The 18,796-nt window shown below is 41.3% G+C and overlaps 1 protein-coding gene across 1 annotated transcript in view; it reads left to right on the top strand.

Moving 5' to 3' along the window:
- Nucleotides 1-16,134, top strand: part of THOC2 (THO complex 2) — a 58,289-nt gene extending 42,155 nt beyond the window's left edge. The window contains exons 25-39 of the mRNA XM_015426985.1: nucleotides 309-466; nucleotides 1,049-1,177; nucleotides 1,815-1,946; nucleotides 2,032-2,216; nucleotides 3,007-3,191; nucleotides 4,747-4,849; nucleotides 6,127-6,578; nucleotides 7,321-7,379; nucleotides 8,976-9,011; nucleotides 11,301-11,438; nucleotides 12,664-12,733; nucleotides 12,818-12,969; nucleotides 13,262-13,338; nucleotides 13,418-13,465; nucleotides 16,059-16,134. Of these exons, the coding sequence (XP_015282471.1) occupies nucleotides 309-466; nucleotides 1,049-1,177; nucleotides 1,815-1,946; nucleotides 2,032-2,216; nucleotides 3,007-3,191; nucleotides 4,747-4,849; nucleotides 6,127-6,578; nucleotides 7,321-7,379; nucleotides 8,976-9,011; nucleotides 11,301-11,438; nucleotides 12,664-12,733; nucleotides 12,818-12,969; nucleotides 13,262-13,338; nucleotides 13,418-13,445 (1,904 nt within the window). The 3' untranslated portion in view covers nucleotides 13,446-13,465; nucleotides 16,059-16,134. The remainder of the gene's footprint in view (nucleotides 1-308; nucleotides 467-1,048; nucleotides 1,178-1,814; nucleotides 1,947-2,031; nucleotides 2,217-3,006; nucleotides 3,192-4,746; nucleotides 4,850-6,126; nucleotides 6,579-7,320; nucleotides 7,380-8,975; nucleotides 9,012-11,300; nucleotides 11,439-12,663; nucleotides 12,734-12,817; nucleotides 12,970-13,261; nucleotides 13,339-13,417; nucleotides 13,466-16,058) is intronic.
- The last annotated feature ends 2,662 nt before the right edge of the window (nucleotides 16,135-18,796 follow it).

Below are 18,796 nucleotides of genomic sequence, written 5' to 3'. Positions count from 1 at the left end.
GAGCAGATTTCTCCCTTCTTGTCATTGCCATGGTTCCACAGTTCCCCAAACCCTGCCCTCCCTAGGCACAACCCTCAAAATCTCCAGTTATTTCCCAACCCGGAATGGCAACCCTAGTTGATTCCCATAGTTTGCAAATATCTCAGTTAAGGTAGAGAGAATATCTGTGTCTTTTCGACAGTTGCTCATAATACAGAGTTTCGTATAAGGCACTATTGTCTTGTCATCTAAATTCAATGATCACTTATGAGACCAGTTGAGTTTTCCTGAGAAGTAGGTCTGAATTTTCAGTCTTCATGTTCTTACAGAGTCTACCAAAAATGAGACCATAACGAAATTTCTACAGTTGTGTATATTTCCTCGCTGCATTTTCTCTGCCATTGACGCCGTCTACTGTGCCTGCTTTGTGGAACTGGTGCATCAACAGAAAACGCCAAATTTTTCCACACTTCTTTGCTATGATAGAGTAAGTACTTCTGGGTTCTGCTGTCCTTCAGTTTATTTTGTTCTGTGCCCTGCAAAGGCAACAGGTGAACCTTTCTGCCAAGGAAAAGAAATCCAGCATGTCTGCTGAATTTCAGAATCTCTCATTATCTGTAATCTAGTTTGATAACTTCAGTTTGTGCTCCAGTTAATAGGTTAATAGCTCCAGTTAATAGTTTTGTTAGGCTGGCTATTTTGGAAGCAATCTGAAAGACTATGGGTATGAACAACAGAAATTAATTTTCCTGGATTCCTCTGCTAACTTGCAGGCCTAAAAATTTGAAGCTTTATAGGTTAATAACATTTTTTGAAAGTTACTTTTCAGCATAAAATTATTTGGGGGTTATACAGTCACCTTTGCTTCAGTGATACTCAGATCATTTGACATAAATCTATGAATACCATGTGAGAGGAAACTTCAGATTGGACAGGAGGACTGGGGGGTTGTTTTTAAAAACCCCAAATGTTATTGAAACAAAGCAATGACCTATTTAAAGCATGAAGCCTGAGTTTATTTTCAGTGCATTTTTATTGTGTGGGTGTCTTGTGTTTTAATTTCTCTCAGGTATTCTCTGATATAATCTACACAGTAGCAAGCTGTACTGAAAATGAAGCTAGTCGCTACGGAAGGTTTCTGTGCTGTATGCTAAAGACTGTAACACAGTGGCATAATAGTAGAGCCATATATGAAAAGGTATGTAAATCACTCAGAATGCTCCCCTTAAAGCCTGCCATACTTAATGCTTCTCTGCATAATTCCTCTTTAACGCTTATTAGTTTCTCGTGAAGGAAGTGGAAACTGTTGCTGGCCCAAGTAAGAATGATTACATCATAGACATAGGCTTGGATCTATGGACCTGTCACCGGAAGAATTTGGATTTTCAGTGCATTCCCCTGCTCCTAGAAAGTTGATTAGTGGGATCGCTGGCCTCATGTGGACAAACAGCCAGAATGCTGCAGCAAGGAGAAGGAAGGGGGGTGCATTTAATAGGACACATTATCTTGGAAGGGGTTGCTAAGTTGGGTTCATAAACAATGGAGGGCATGTACAGGACTGCTGCCTCTCCTCCTTGTGACAGCTTCTTCAGTGGCAGGAGGGAAAACAGTCTCCCATCTGGATCTAAGCAACAGTGGAGGTGTGTCTAGCCACTTCCTGCCCTCCCCCTAACATGGCTATAACCTTGAGATGCTGATTTTCACTAGCAGGCAGATTAACCCTTTGGTGTTTCCAGAACTGCAAGACATCGCTCTCTCTAAGTACTTTAAAATGGGTACATTTATTCTTTATCACCTGCTTGAATAAAACGAACTTTGTTCCTCTCCACTCTCAGGACTGTGGTAACTATCCAGGCTTCCTCACTATATTACGGGCAACTGGTTCTGATGGTGGGAACAAAGCTGACCAATTAGATTATGAGAATTTTCGACATGTGGTACACAAGTGGCATTATAAATTAACCAAGGTAAGCAAGGAATGTTCACAAGCTGTAGTAGTTCTGTGCTATTGCTGGACCACACCTTGACTGTGTCTTTCCTTATTCGTTCTAGGCTTCTGTACACTGCCTCGAAACGGGTGAATATACACACATCAGAAACATCCTGATTGTGCTGACCAAAATCTTGCCATGGTACCCCAAAGTTGTGAATCTGGGCCAGGCCTTGGAAAAAAGGGTCCATAAAATCTGTCAAGAAGAGAAAGAGAAGAGACCTGATCTCTATGCATTAGCTATGGGGTAACAAAACCTTCCTTTAAAAAATGGCTAAACAGTTCAAGAAAACACTTCCAAACCCTTATGAATGTTTTTTAGCCTTTCTTATGATTCTAGGTTGACTTTGCCCCACCTTGGAAGATGGTGCACCATCTGTCCAGATTCTGGTGTGAGTGTGGTTTCGAGTGTTTGCTTTAGATGACTCGTGAACAACAAACTTTCCTAGGCAAACTGAATCAGGATTGCTCTTCTATTCTTTCCTGCCCCTCCCCCATCCACTTTGTGTAGGTTTTGATAGTAGGGCATGTTAACAAGTAAGAGAGACAAGGGCAAGCAAAAGAAATACTAGTACAGGATTATTAAAATGGTGTGTGTGTGTGTATACACACACACACACTTGTACACTTCTTTGATTAAGGTCTTCTATATAAAATCACACCTATGTTATCATTGGCATCATGTTTTTTTAAAAAAATGAAAGCTAATCTTCCTTCTGTATTCCAGAAAGACTTTAAAGCAGTAATGTGCTATTTCTTAATAGTACCAAAGGTTTGCTTGTTTATTCTTTGCAGTACAGGGGGAGAGGTATGTTTGATGGCAGAGATGTTGAGGATTAAGGTCTCCTAAGTAAGTGAGTTTAAGAATGTTATTTGATTCTCCAAAGTCAAATGTTTGGAATTAGCCTGGGTGGGAAAACCATAAGCGACTTGCCGTCAGAAAGGAAATGAATCTTTCCAAGTCCCTGCTCTCCTGTCTTTGGTTTTATCTCAGTTGTAGTTGTTTGTGCCTGTTTAACACTTTGTGCGACTTTCAGCTATTCTGGACAGCTGAAAAGTAGAAAACAGTCCATGGTCCCTGAAAATGATTTCCACCAGAAGGACCAACCCACCAGGAATGCGGTACCTACAACAGTGCAGAATGGGCCAGGTGGAGCTGGGCTGCCTCCTTCGCTCACAGTAAATGCAGCTAAACTGGAAGAAAGCACTGCTGAGGAGACCGGTATGACACTAGTGAAATCCCCTCCCCCCCCATCCAGAAAAACACAGGCCTGGTTCACACATGCCATTTTGTTGACTCAATAATCAATGTCTTAGATGGAATTAAAGGGGTGTTGTGGCATACAAATTCATGGAAGCTCTGTCAGTCAGTGGTGGATAAGTCATGTTGGCTAAACAGAACCGTTTGTTTATTTGATTTTTATCCTGCCCTCCCCTGCAAGTGGGCTCAGTAAAATTCTAATAACACCTAAAGATGGCAGCCTAATTCTGGGAGCTCAGGTGCATCTTGAAGGATGCTAGTTTATTTATTTGATCTGTACCTTGCCCTCCCCGCCAAAACAGGCTCAGGGCAGCTTACATAAAGGTTTGTAAACAGATAAAAACAAACCGTGCAAATATAAATATAAGTTAAAACACAGCATAAAGTGCTAGTATATGGCAATACTGGAACGTTGGTAGTATCAATATATTAGGAGTACAGTCAGCACATTAATTTTAAAGCTAATCTCATAGTTCGGGCCATTTCAGCAAAGCTCAGGCTGCCAAGGTCGGTGATTGATGGTATTGGGGCCAGGGTCTTAGTTTAAGTGTGGCTCATTAGCCAAAGGCCTGGTGGAAGAGCTCCATCTTACAGGCTCTGCGGAACTGTAAAAGATCCCGCGGGGCCCTGAGATCTTCGGAGAGCTCGTTCCAACCACGTGGAGCCACCACTGAGAAGGCCCTGGCCTTCATTGTAGCCAGCCTGGCATCTCTAGGGCCCAGAAGGGCCAGGTGGTTTTGGGACCCTGATCATAGTGCTCTTTGGGGAACGTGGGGAGAGGCGGTACCGTAGGTAGTTAAGGTGATTATATGTAACAACCTGGTGATGCTTGTTGGTCTCTTAGCTGGGCAGAGCAAAATGGACACTATAGCACTGTGACAGTATGATCTAAGTGGGCAGTGCAAGCAGGGTAGTCTGAGACGAATTAGAGGCAATATATCTCTATGCCAGTTGGGGAGGAGCAGCACCCAGTGGAAGATTTGGCATCTGTGCTGTTTATAGGTCTTCCAGAACCATCTGGTTAGCCACTGCTGGGAAACAGGTTGCTGGACTAGATGAATCACAAAGTCTGATTCAATAGGTCTGATTTTATGGCTTGGAACTATGTCTGTTGATTGTACCATAATCCCAGTATTTTCAATGATAAGAGGCAATTGGCTGTAGTGGTTCAGTCACACTGGATGCTCTGGTTACTTAAGTTTTGCTCATGCATGTGTAAACCAGCCCTTGGTATTAATCTATACGGCAAGATTCAGTGTGTGCTAAATATGTTGTATTTATTTGAAGATAAAAATTAGGCCTCTATTGCTCCCCCCCCCCGGTAACTACAATATGAGTAAATTTCTTGAAGAAGAACCTGCATTGTAATCTTTCATTATTTGCAATTGGCATTGCTTAGTAAAAAGAACTGAATTCACTTGGTTATTTAAGTAGAATATAATTGGTCAATAAGTTTTTATATGCCACTGAGCCACTCAGGCCAATATCTGTATCTTTGTTGTAATTATTTTCACAGACAAATTAAAGGAGAAATCTCAGGGTGCTGTAAAAGTAATTAATAAAGCTGCCAATGCAACACCAAAAGTGACTGCGAGTAATGGGAACAGTGCTTCTAACAGGTGAGTAAGTTGTCTGTCTGTCTTTAGAATTTAGGTGACATTAGGAAAAGACCCATTTGTGTCTAGGAGGACAAAAGCTCCAGAGTGCAAAAATAAAAGAAAAAATCCTTCCATAACAGCAAATGTCTGAGGAGAATTTTTTTTTCTGTTTGGACTTAGAAGCCAGCACAAGATCAGCATAATGAGACTGAATTGGGCCAGAGAGAAGGTTTTCGGTCAGAGAGGAGGTTTTGAAAATCCACATTGGATGTCTGTGGTCAATCATTCATGGTATCAGGAAGTTGTTATACTAAAGTAGTACTTATTTCCCCCTTAGTGATGCAAGTATGGGTCGAACGAGTGGGAAGAATGTTTTAAGCCACTTTGGGTGCTCGTGGAGGAGCCCCATTGGGGAACGAAGCAAGGGTATAAGTGGAGCAACTAAAAATGAATGAAAGAGCTGTACTTCTCCATAATGTTCACAGGCAAAACATAATACCACTCTTAGGAGCCTGTGCAAGGTAGCTCCTGGCCCTGTAACCACCACCAGGATGAGGCACAGCTCCTAAATCACTAATGCCCTCCTCTGGATTTTTGGGGTGGTGGGGGGAATCTTTTCTAAGTCCATCCACTACTGACACTTGGTTGACACTTGGACCAAGAGTACTAGAATATTACCACTCCCATTTTTCTTCACTCAGCAAGTAATTAAATTGTGCAGTTCACTGCCAGTAGACATTGTGATAGCCACAAGCATAGATGGCTTCAAAAGGGAGTTAGACAGATTCATGGAGGATAGTTTCATCATGATGACTAAAGGGAACCTCCATATCCGGGGCAGTAAACCTATGAATACCAGTGCTAGGAGGCAACATCAGGGGAAGGCATTGGTCTCTGTACCCTGTTTGTTAGCCCTCCAGGGCAACTGGTTGGCCACTAAGAACCAGGATACAGAACTAGATAGACCACTGGTCTGATCTGGTAGGGCTTTTTTTTTTTTTTTTTTTTTTGTATTGTATTATTCTGGATTCCGATCAGTACTGTGGGCAGAAAACTATGGTGCATTTCCCTTTGTTCCTGTTACTGCACCCTTTTGCTAGAAAGGCCAATAATTATTTAAACATCCATATTTATTGCAGTTTCTCTAAAGTTTCCCAGGGCATTTAGTAGTTTTGTGGCAACAGAACTTAAAGGATCATTAAGTTTGAGACCGGCTGTTTGTTTTTGTTTTGTTTTTAATCGGGAAAGCTAAAATTGCTTCTGATTACTAATATGTCGTACCCTTTAATTCCATGTAGCAAAGTTATTAAAGAAAAAGAAGACAAAGAGAAATGTGGGAAGGAAAAAGACAAGGAGAAAAAAGAGAAGACTCCAGCTGCCACTCCTGAGGCCAAAACACTAGGAAAGGATGGGAAAGAAAAACCAAAGGAAGATCGGGCAAACAAAGAAGATAAAGCCAGAGATACCAAGGAGAAGACTCCCAAGTCTGATAAAGAGAAAGAAAAAGCCAAGAGAGAAGAAAAATCCTCCAAGGATGAAAAATCCAAGATAATTGTTACCAACGCCGAATCAAAATCAATGGCAGAAAAGGAAAGAGAGAAGGAACCATCCAGAGAGAAAGATGTAACCAAGGATATGAAATCCAAGGAAAATATTAGAGGAGGAGGAGGAGGAGGAGGAGAGAAGGTGCCTGTTGCTGGGTCCTTGAAGTCACCTGTTCCCCGATCAGAGGCATCAGATTCTGAAAGGGGTAAGTTCACCTTTCTCTTTATTTCTTCTTTAAAACTGGGCATTATATATAGCATAATGTGTAGCAATTAGATGGTGTAGTGGTGATGGGGGAAGTAACCTATGGCATACATGCACATGTGCTAATCAGCAGCACACCAGAACAAGTGGCTTGGCAACCAAGTCAAGCCCTGCATAGCAGCCAGCCAGAGTCAGAGGGGCCCCTGGAGATGCTAGCACATGATTGGGTCTCCATTTGTTTCCACTATGTCTGGTCAAATGCAGCCTTCTGAAAGTCTCCCTATACCCCTTTCCTTTTCCAATACACCTCTTCGCAGGTAGGTGTTCTGGCACTCAGACCGAAAAGTTTGCCTACCCCTGGACTAGCATCAGGGAAGCTTGGATTAAAATCCCTTCTCTGCATGAAGATCCCTAGGTATCCTTAGACTGGTCACACACACTCTCTGCCTACTTCACGGGATTTTTTTTTACATTGAAATGGGGAAAGAAGGAACCATGTATGCCATCCTGAAAACCTTGAAAGAGGAGTAGGATAAATTTGTACCATATATAGGAGGGCACAGGTATTTATTTTGTGTGTGTACAAACAGGGGTCTGCGTTAAGGAATTAATTTTATCTTAGGTCTATTACAGTTGTGAGGACATTCAGGTATCTAGGTGGAAGGCGAGAATTCTAAAGCTCAGTAACCTGATGAGGTTGTGGATTATACTGTTTAATAACTGAAAACATTTTTCTCTTTCAGAACAAAAACGCCGCAAAGTTGATACCCATTCTTCTCCATCGCATTCCTCAACTGTAAAGGTTAGTATAGCCTGAGGAAGGCAGCGCCCATTTTAGGCTCACGTGTTTGGAATGGCAGTGTCCGACTTCCTTCAAGTTTTGTGCCAAGTGGAGCCATTGGAGGCTTTTTTGTATTGCATTACAAAATGCGTTCCTTTTCTTGGTTGGTGGACTCTTTTTTTCATTAAAATAAAAAAAAAATAAAACAAGTATTTTTTTAATTAGAAAAAAGAAAGCTTCAAGGACCTAGCACAATTTTTTGTAAATATAAGTTTGGATGTGTCAAGAGAATTGTTTTTTTAAACCAAAAAAAAAAGTGCCTCACTGTTTTTAAACAGTAAGATATATTTTTTGGAGTGCAGTGGTAGCTACAAGCAAATGAGTCTTGCAGCAAGCAGAGTGGAGCATATTTTTCTGCACTAATATTGAAGAATCTGTAGCACTGAAGAGTTCCCGGAGGATTATGGGATACACGATACCTCTGAATTCATCAGGCTTCTTGATGAGCATCCTACCGCTGTGTGCCTTCCCAGGAGGAGCCTTCAAAAAGGAGTCCCGTTTTAAAAGTCTCCTTGGTGATCAGTTCTCCTGTAGTTGTGTATATTCAGTGAGCAGGCAGCTTCTGTTGCACCTTCCCTGCGAGGTTTGTTTATATTCCGGTGGGTTCCCACCCTCTTGAGCTCTGCGTTCCACTTAACCCAGATGCGGCAGCCAAAATCTTCCACCCAGCAAAGAGAAAACCCCCAGCAGTCAAGTGCAGCACAAAAACCATGGCTGTAGCCTTCTTGAAGACTCAGGGTAGCAATTCCTTGCTCCATGTTTGTAATTTTATTTCTAAACCGTCTAAGCTCATGGAATCTTTGAGTTTGCAGTACGTTGAAGCTTTAAAACTGTAAGTTACCAATACTTCATCCGAGCACTGGGATGGATTGTGTGGGGGTGTCACTGTCTTGCCAACCTCTAAAATAACTTTCTCTTTCTCTTGTGTATGTGAGAGAGAACCTCTAAAATAACTTTCTCTCTCTCTTGTGTATGTGAGAGAGAGAGGTTGGCTTAAGGCATAGAACAGCCAGAGAAATACAACTACCATAATCATTTTTGAGTAAATAGTTGATTGTAAGGCTGCAGTCCTCTGTCCACTTTGATTGGAAGCAAGTCCCATTAACATCAGTGAGATTTGCTCCTGTGTAAATGTGTGGCAGGGGCAGCAGCCTTCTGGGCATGCTCTGTGCATTTTTTAAAAAAAGTAATGCCGTACTATAGCCATTAAGGGGAGGGGGGACATAATCCATACATTTTATGTTAAGAAGAAAGATAATTTCCCCCCAGTTGCTTAGCTGAGCAAGAAATTTGACAGTGTTCTTTAAATAGTGAGGGGTGGGTTTGCTGTTTTTAAAACTAATTTGATTCATTACAAAGTAAGATTTCTTCTAGTCTTCATATAATTAGCTTAGTTATATGAACCTATCTGTTTTTCTTTGAGAGATATTAACATTGAACTTATTCCCAGAAGGCATAGCTGTTTTTTGTTTCGAGGGTATGATCCTGCTCTTCCAAGTTCCTGTGATTTCTGAGAACTGTGCAAGCTTACGTGTCATCTCCATTCATTTTCTACAGGACAACCTCATTGAACTCAAGGACTCTTCAGCAAAGGTTTGAGTCTTTCCGTCACCCACAGCAAGATTTGTTAGTTTTTATGGTTACAGCAGATCATTTAAGATGTGTGTTAAAGGGCTATTAATGAGCATGTTGGAATAATTACGAGCAGAACAGGAATGTGCATTGGGAGTGGGTAGCTAGATAACAGTAACAGACTGAAGTATAGTAATTTGGTCCACCAGTAGTTATCAAAGTATATTTGAGGTAATGGTGGGCAGACTTCACTGAAAAGTAGTTTACTTGCTAGTGCTCCTCTTCCCTTTTGTTGTACAACTACAGGAAGAATGTCAGCCATGTAGGCAACTCTTTTGGTTAAAGTGTGGAAACAATGAGGCCCTGCAGGTCTGATTAGTGCCACCCATGAACCAAGTTTATATGTCCCCAGCCTTTTGCAGTAGGGCTCAGGTTCAGGGGTTCCTTTTATAACGTGTCAGTTTTCCAAACGCAGATGGTTTATTTTGTTTGGGGAAAAAAATTTTGGGGGAGTATGTGCCCTGGTCCCCTTCTGGCCCAGCAGTTCCGGAGTTCTTGCAGGGAGAATGAATTTGCAAAAAAGGAAACTAGAAGGTGTAAGAAGCAAGTTGTGTTCCAGACTTGATAAAAGTCTTGTAACCGTGCAGTCTGGCAAATCACAGAGTTATTTGCTTCATTTATACCCCACTTCTCCCCAGTGGGTACTCAAAGTGGCTGACAACATGTCCCCCCCTTTTTGAAGTTATCCTCACAGCTATCCTGTGAGATGTGTGTGATTGGCCCAAGTAATCATCTATGGCAGAGTGGAGATTCCAGTCTGCATCTCCTAGGTCTGACAGTCTAACCACTATACTGTGCTGACTGTTCTTTTCCAGCATAGTTGCATGCCTTCCTCAACTCCCAACTGCTAGAAATATGTGTATTTTCTTCTATTTTCACTGTACCTCTAAAGCAATACAGCATTTATTGATTTGTACAAGCAGTGGTTTCCTCCCCATGCACCAGCTGAAACTTAAAGCAAACTGCACTGGCAGAGCTGGTTGATCGAGGAGCACCTAAAGGCTGCAAACCTGAATGGCCAGGAGCCACTGAACTCAGTGATTTTCCTATCCTTCTGCCAATTCATTTGGCTAGTATAGACTTGGCGTCAGTCCCCCCATCGTATCCCGCTCATGCCTGCAGCTAGACACCAAGCAAATAGCGAGACAACAGAGGGCCTGAATATGTTGGAGAGAGTTCAGTGTTGTCAGCCCATTGATGGCACTCAACTCCAAATGGTCTCACGACACAGCTTCAGAAGAGCATTGAAGACAATGGGGATTATGCCTGTGTTGAAGGCAGTCACTAAGAGGGAACAGCGGAAATGTTTTGGGTATCCACATGGGGGGGGGGGTGCCAGGGGGTGTTTGCACCAAGAATCACAAACTGGCTTTTGGATAGATGGAAGATTAAATTGTGCCACAGATAAAATCAGTAGTGTATTTTAAAGGTATGGAAGTTTTTTCGTGCTTCATGGTAAGGGGGCTCCTGAGAAATAATCTCACATGGTCAAAAATCAGAGCTGCTGTCCGCGCAGCTCCATTGAGGACCTCTGTCTCTATCCCAAACATCTGCTAACTGCTGTACAAAAGTGATTTAAGCTTTAAAAAGTAAATAATGAACAATGCAGAGTTCTACACTGATTTTGTTTTCTTAAAACAATCTTCATTTTTTTTTTAAAAAAAAACAAGGTTCTCCCCCCCCCCTTTCAGAACATTGTAATTGATTTTTATATGTTCACAAAAATTGGATGTCTAGATGGGGGGGAAATCAGTTTGTACAGATTCCACGTTCCATTGCCTTACCCTCACTTCTATTTAGTTATTTTATAAAACCCCAGCAACAAAATGAAAGGAAATTCTTCTGTTCTTTCAGAGGAGTTTAATGAACTTAAGACGCATGTGATATCCATGGCATTACTTCTTATTTATTTAAATAAATCTCTTGTAATTGTTCCTTTGGTTGAAGCTCCATGCTAGAATGATACATTGCTGTCATCTCCCCATTCATTATTGTCCTTGCCTGACTTCAGTTTTACTGAAATCTAGGACTTCTGTTCTCATAGCACTGTTGTGCATCTTCTTAATGAAAACTAATTTTACCTATGTTGTTTTGAGGTGGTCAAAGCAACACGCAACAGGAATAGTTCAGGGACCTCCAGACCTTTAGGAATACATAATATGTATGACTTTGGTGCAGGAAATAATTACATCAGTGCACCACATCCAGGATGATGCATTAATCCTTGGTAATGTTGCCTTAATTTAACAGCACTACATTAACCACTCAGCTCCAACACTGTCCAAGAGTAAAGAGAGAGAAGTGGAAAAGAAAGATTTGGACAAGTCAAGGGAAAGATCCAGAGAGAGAGAGAAGAAAGATGAAAAGGAGAGGAAAGAACGAAAACGGGTTTGTGATCTCTAAATGCTAGCTTAGATCAGGGATTTTCAGATGATTATCCTAAGGCTGCAACCAGATGTTGGAACAAACTGGAAGCCGTTGGGCAAAAGTGCAGCTTGTTGCTTTGCTCAAGTGCACCCCTCCTTTTGTGAGTGGAGCTTGATGCAAAACTTCCCAGCTTGGTCAGACTCAGACTTGCTGCAATACCTAAGTGTGCATGCCTAGGCAAACTGGGAGTTTGTTTTCCAAATAAGTGGAGGTTTTGGATGGATCAGCATTTAGAACCCAGGCTTGTGTAGAGTAAAGAAACTCCAGTTTACTGAGGTGCCTGCATTTAGATCAAATGTGGAAGGTGGACGTCAACCATCTGTATGTGAAGGCAGTGGGGAGGAGCAGGGGGCGTGTGTGTGCACTACGAGCGTGACCGACTGGAATTGCAGCTAACTGTGACCTCTTAACAAAGCCTCTGTCTGAGCGACTTCCAATTTTCCTTAAGAGACAGCGAAAGCAGCATGTGACTGTGGTTTAAGGGGGCGGCTTAAAGGGATAAAATACATGAGTGGGGTGTGATTCTCACTTTTGTGTCAAGTTGCCAAAGTTCAGTCTTATCCTAAACATCTGTCCAAGCAAACTCATACACAGAGGGGGAGAAATGGGCCTTTAGAAAAACCTAGGAGTAAAGTACCACACTTTTCTACCATTGCTGTATATAAATTCACCCGGAGTAGTTTAGTGTTAGGAAAGGGAGAGAAAAAAACGTTTTGAGTGTCATGGCTTCTTGGGGGAAAGTAAAAAGGTAGTGTCCCATGAGCAATGGCACTGTAAATTGCTCTCAGCTGGAACAGCTCCCCCCAGTATTTAGTACATAGAAAGCATGGCATTGTTGATACCGACTTACAGCAGGCCAATCTTAAGGATCAATCAAGATGCATACAGTAATCCTGGGATCAATCAGGAAAGGTCTTGGGCTTCCCTTGGCAAATTACCTATATTTGTTGTTTTGAGAACTGTGAATGTGCTGAGTCAGAAAACTGAGTCATTTGTACAAAGAGGTTCTCAATACAAGTTATGTTGCATTTCATCTGCTACTTGAAAAGTCAGTGCTTATTAAATAAATGTTAAGTAGTGTTTGAAAATGATCAGCTTAATAGCTAGCTAATATTTATGTTCTGCTCAAGGTACGTAGTATTTTAGAAATCTATTGATTAAATCTGTTTGTCTTGTATCTGACTAGGATCATTCAAACAGTGACCGAGAGGTCCCCCAGGATTCAACCAAAAGGCGGAAAGAGGAAAACGGAACAAGTATGTCCTCTCTTGATTGTCCTCTTCAGAATATGCCTAGTTGCTTCCATGGAAGGTCAGATTTATGCAATTGTGTCTTTCCAGCTGGTTCTTCCAAGCATAGCAAGAGCGAAAGTCCCTCTGATTCCCCTTGCTCAAATGAGAAGGAGAAAAACAAATCAAAATCTTCAAGCAAAGAAAAAGGAGACTCCATCAAAGTGGAAAAGATGGAGAAAAGCTCATCTGCTAGCAAAAAGGTAAAGATGGCAATTTCTGCTTCTTTGTTTTTGGCAAAGTTGCTGTAAACTCAAGTTTTCATTGAACATCACCTAGTACATATATAAAGAGAGAAAGAACTGCTTCTCTGCACCGCACCGTGCCCCCTCCCCCCCAAAATTACTAGTTTTGGAATTCCAGGGTAAGGACCCAGCATATCTGTTTTAAATCCTTTGAGTATTTCATAACATCTCAAATAAAATATAAGTGAACACTAAACAAGGGGGCCATGTATTGGTAACTGTTTTTTCTGTTGTATGAAATTTTGTGTAGGAGTCCAGGCATGATAAGGAGAAAACAGAGAAAAAAGACAAGCGGGACAGCACTGGGGGCAAAGAAGAAAAGAAACAATATCCTTTCACTGGGTGACATTTTATTCATGATGTAAGATTATTTTAAAAAATTAATTTCCCTTAATATTTGATCTACCCATAAATCTTCAGACAAGCACAGATAATGAATACTGTTCTGACCAAGGTAAGAGTAACTTGGAAGGTTTTGTCTTCATTAGAGATGGAAAAGTTACTTGTAAAATTACTCATGCTGAGAACTGCTGCTTGCCTACAAAATGGTAGATTACGTTGTTTGCATGAATGTCACTCCTGCTGTTTATTTAGAAAATTTATATGCCACCTCTCCATTGGCCTACTAGTTTTGGGCCCAGGGAGATATAGAGAGCCAGTTTGGTGTAGTAGTTAAGAGTGGCAGACTCTAATCTGGAGAACTGGGTTTGATTCCCAACTCCTCCACATAAAGCCAGCTGGGTGACCTTGGGTCAGTCACAGTTGTTTCAGAATTCTCTCAGCCCCACCTACCTCACAGGGTGTCTGTTGTGGGGAGAGGAAGGGAAGGCAATAATAAGCCACTCCAAGAGTCCTTTGGGTAGTGAAGAGTGGGGTATAATACCTCCATCTTTTTTATTGAACAAGATTCTGTGATAGCTTCTGCCTCAGAAAAGCAGGGGGGAGAGGGCATGGCGATGGTAAGAGAGTGCCTGAGGCATCCCTTCCTTCTTTTATGGGGGGAGGGGCAGTAAGATATTTGCACAAAGAGGGTGTGAGTTTGTTTGATAAGTTACCATTCCCTCATTGGGATTAACTCTGGCATGGATTTATGTAGCCCAACTAAAAGTTTTATGCCTGTTTTGTAAGAAGCTTTTCTTGAGCTACTGAACTGTTTGTTAACTGTTCCCCTGAAGAAATTGTAGACCTGGTGTTCATAACTTGTTTCTCTTAGTCTCCAACACTTGGCTGCTGCTAGTGAGCATTGGGTTTCATACTAGTCACCATCAGTGTTCCCTCTAAGCTGAGTTAGTGTGAGCTAGCTCACAGCTTTTTAACCTCCGGCTCACAGATTTTTGTCATAGCTCAGGAAGGAGGGCTCCAGAGCAAACTAATTTATGCAATAGCCAAATTGCTCGCTCACAACATTAATGCCAGTAGAATTTTTGCTCACAAGACTCCACAGCTTAGAGGGTACATTGGTCACCATACTAGTCACTCTTTCTCCCAAGAATATTCATCTGTTGAGCTTACGTACCCCTGATTCATTTTCAGGGCCAAAGTAGACATGACCATCAATGCACCGCTGCTCCAAAAATAGTCCTCACAAGACTAGTGCCCCACCTAGCAGACATTACCCTGCTTCATGACATCACAGTGTTCTGTGTTCCCCACTCCCCTTGCCATCACTGGGAATTAGATAAACATATGGAGCAGAGGTCCCTCAGTGGCTATTAGCCACAAGGTATAGATAGGAACTCTCAGGCTGGGGCAAGTGATGCTCTGTATTCTTGGCACTTGGGGGGGGCAACAGTGGGAGGGCTTCTAGTGCCCTGGCCCCACTGCTGGACCTCCTGATAGCACCTGGTATTTTTGGCCACTGCGTGACAGAGTGTTGAACTGGATGGGCTATTGGCCTTATGGCCTTATGGTATGATAAGGAACAAGGACAGCAAAACACAGAATGTCATGATTTCAAGACACAACACAAGTTTGTCTAGATGTTAGAGGAGGAATTAGATGTACGGTTGCCATTATTAGGGCAACCATAAATTCACTACATTTTTGGTATAACCTACAGTTCAGTACCAAATGACAAAGGATGGCGTCTTGATCATTAAGTGGAAGGTGAGCGGAGATTGCAAAGCTCATATCAATTGGAATAGTCAACTTTCCCAATTTACCTCACACTGTCATACAGAACGGTGTTTTTATGAATATTGTTTATAGTGAATGGTTACAAAACAGTTCTGCAGTATCAGCAAGACATATGAATATAGTAATATCAAACAACATACTTTGGCTAATAGTGATTTAAGAATAGGAATAAACTCTGAGTAGTTACAAAAACTGAAGCATCAGGCCTTTTTGAAAAATAATTTTTTTTTTGCTTTTGACCTCCTACGGTCATGTTTTGCAGCTGCCTTCTTCACCTGCTCAGTTTCTCCCATGTATTGTGTTAGTATCAGAACAATCCTTAGCACAGTTGTTTAGAAGAAGGGGAAAATCCCCTGAGAACTGATGCTCATTTTATCCATTTACCAAAATCCAAAAACTTTCTCTTGTGAGGACCCTGGGTACTTTTACATATTAGTTTAAATAGTGTATCATACATTCTTTGGTTAATTTGCCTTACATAATTTGTTACTTTATTCAGTAAGTCCCAAGTAAGTTCTTCTTTCTCGCTCTCTTCCTTGTCTGCCCAGTTTCAACCTTGCACAAATCGGTCATGCAGCAGAGTGCTGTAGATAATTGTGGAGCACGGTTGAGCCACTGCAAGCGAAATTGCTACCAGTGCTGTCTTGCTCAGATGGTGCTGTTGGAAGGATAGGGTTATGTCACAAGGCTTGTCACTTTGGAGGCCAGAGTCGGTTTGATGCCACATTAAACACTATGCTGTTTGTGTTTTTTGCTTATCTAAGTGAAATTAAAAATAACCTCAGGTCTGATTTGTTCAGTTCTCATTGAAAATGGCAAGTATGTGTGTGAAGGAGGGTTTGAATGATATGACTAGCATATGAGCTCCTTGAGACAATACGCTTAAATTGAAACACAGGTTTTATTTTTAGGCAAGGATGAAGTGGGAAGACATCGAGCTGTGACCAGAAATGTATTTTCCGGAATATAGATTGCACAGAAGATTGTGAATGAAGAGGACCCATCTGCATCTCCTTAAATTATTCAGTTCTCTGCTTTTATTTCCCTCCCATCGCTGAAGATTTGATTGTTGAGTTGTACATTACTGTATTTTTAACTTGTCGCTTAGTTTCTTAAAACATTTATTTTCAGTACCTGGCTGAAAGTGTTACATGTTCCATATTTTTAGCACAATGTGCTGCAAAACAGTTGCCATCGTGCAAATGAGGTTTTTCATGTGTACAGAGTTCCACATTAGGTTTATCAAACATACTGCCTGAGTTTAGTAATCCTTTTTGATTTGGAAATGCATTCTTTTAGGTGTTTGGAAACCAACCAATAAAACAGTTATATGAACTTTTTGGAATTTACCTCATTGAAATCTAGTTTTTATTTATTGTTTTTAATATCAAAAACTAAAACCCAGTGGGAGCACTGTTTTCAAGCAATGCTTAGGAATTATTTGTATATTATGTGCACAACATTGACTTGTTCAGAATAACAACAAAAAAGCATCCCTGCACTTGATCGTTCCTCGCTACACCTTATGTTTGTCATAATGTTTTTAGATAAATCAGGAAATACTTTCTTCCAAACAGAAATAAAGATTAGGTTTCAATTCTACAGCTACAGGAGCTTTGTATCGCTGGACTTTAGTCAAAAAAAGAAATTTCACAATGACATTTTTAAAAAAGGAAAACAATTTTTTTATCTGAATTCTACCAGTGTAACCTTTTTTCTAAATAAACGATAGTTTTATCAATGGGTCGTAAATCATTGTGTGTGTTGCTTATTCAGGTGGTTTACACATTGTAATCCTAGCTGTCCTCATCTATTTCTGTCGTTTTAGATCAGTTTTCTGCTTCACAGGCACTGAAGAATGGCTTTAAAAGGGAATCAGATACATTTGAAGAGGCTCATTAATGGTCCTAACCATGGCTGAATTGAGTCTGAATACCAGTAGCTGAGGGAGCAGTGATGTGGAGAAACATGGGTCTCCATGTCTTTTGCAGGTCTTCCAGGACCTCTATAGGGATGGACCATTGGTGAGATATTTGTCCACCATGCAATGGTCCCCACCCAATCTGTGTTGCCTTTAATTCCAGCCACTTCAGAATAATGTCATAAGAGACAAAGTCATGGGGAACTAGATCCAAAGACCTGCAGCAGTCCTGTTATGGTGAAGGAATTCTCCATGATTCCTTCAATTACTTTGTCAAAGAAAAACACAAAATTGATTTGTCTTGTTTTCCCTCATGATCATCTTCCATGGAGATCCTTGAGAAGGACAAATCTGTTACCTATCTTGCTTAGCATGGCTTCATTACATGAGAAGATAATAAATTGGTCAAGAGACGTTGCCAAGACATTAGCTGCAGCCTGCAAAGGCCACCATGCAGTTGCTAGGTTTGTAAAAGTCCCTGGTAGAGTTCCAAACTAATGAGAAATTCTGTGTGGTTCACTTTGTGCAAGTGACATACAGAAATTATAAAAGGGGGAAATGCAGGTTTTTGGAACTGGTTGCAAGGAAGTCTGCAAAATATTCTAGTCGCCCTTTTGGCTATGAAATATATTGGAAGGTAAACCCACTGATAGGAAATTGTTCTGGCAGCATTGTCCTGAGTTGAAAGCATTTGGGTATCAATGCTTAAAATAAAAGTGTAAACAACTTCCTCATGGTTTGGTGCATTGGAGCACCCTGCCTCCCTGAGGACCATTAAAGCTTCTACTGAAATCAGTTCAAATGCACGCATGGTGAGCGTGTGTTATTGACCCAGTCTGGAAAATGAAATTATAGCGAAAGGCAAGCATCTGAAAACCAGACTTGTCTTAAGCTAATTTGTAAAGATTTCTGTGGTTGGGAAACAAGGTAAATGGTTAATTCCCTGTCTTGTAAAGCTTTTTAATAAATCAGAGGAACAGATGCTGTGTTTAGACCCTTAAACAAATGGGAATACAGGATGCAACTTCTCAGCAGGCTGGATCCTACCAACTACGATCTAACCTTTAAGGCACTAAACGGGCTAACATACCTGCGGGACCACCTCTCCCAGTATGTCCCCCAGAGAGTATTACACTCACAAGATCAAAACCTGCTTGTGATACTGGGCCCAAAGGATGTCCAGCTGTCCTCAACCCAAGCCAGGACCTTTTCGGCCATGGCTCCTGCCTGGTGGGACTCTTTACTTGGAGACATCTGCGACCTGCAGGACCTTGTACACTTCCACAGGGCATGCAAAACAGATGTTCCACCAGGCCTATGGTTGCGAACAGCAACAGTGTTTCATCTCATCCAGCCCATGACCCCGCCCCTTAGGGGAAGTGACCACATGCAGAACTCCATCCAAGACAGAAGATTAATGCTTCCATTGGTTTTATTGGAATTACGATTATTTATCTGGTTTTAAATTAATATGTGCACTGTGATGTTTTAACTGAATTGTATCTTAAATACATTTTACACTGCTCTGAGCCCTCCGGGGGAGGGTTTTTTAGAAATTTAATTAATAAATAATAATAATGGCTTCTGCCCACTTCCCCCCACCCCATCCCCATAGGTAGGCCTTTTTCCGTGTGGGAGCGAAGGGGGTACAAAGCTAATTTAATTAAATTTAATAATTGAAATGCCATGGGGTCACCATAAGTTGTAAGGAATCTTCCATGAAATAAA

The sequence above is a fragment of the Gekko japonicus genome, unplaced genomic scaffold, assembly GCF_001447785.1.
Source record: "Gekko japonicus isolate JY-2015 unplaced genomic scaffold, Gekko_japonicus_V1.1 scaffold265, whole genome shotgun sequence".
Taxonomy (NCBI): domain Eukaryota; kingdom Metazoa; phylum Chordata; class Lepidosauria; order Squamata; family Gekkonidae; genus Gekko; species Gekko japonicus.
The sequence above is the reverse complement of the archived record's forward strand: the minus strand, read 5'-3'. Positions and strand labels throughout refer to the sequence as shown.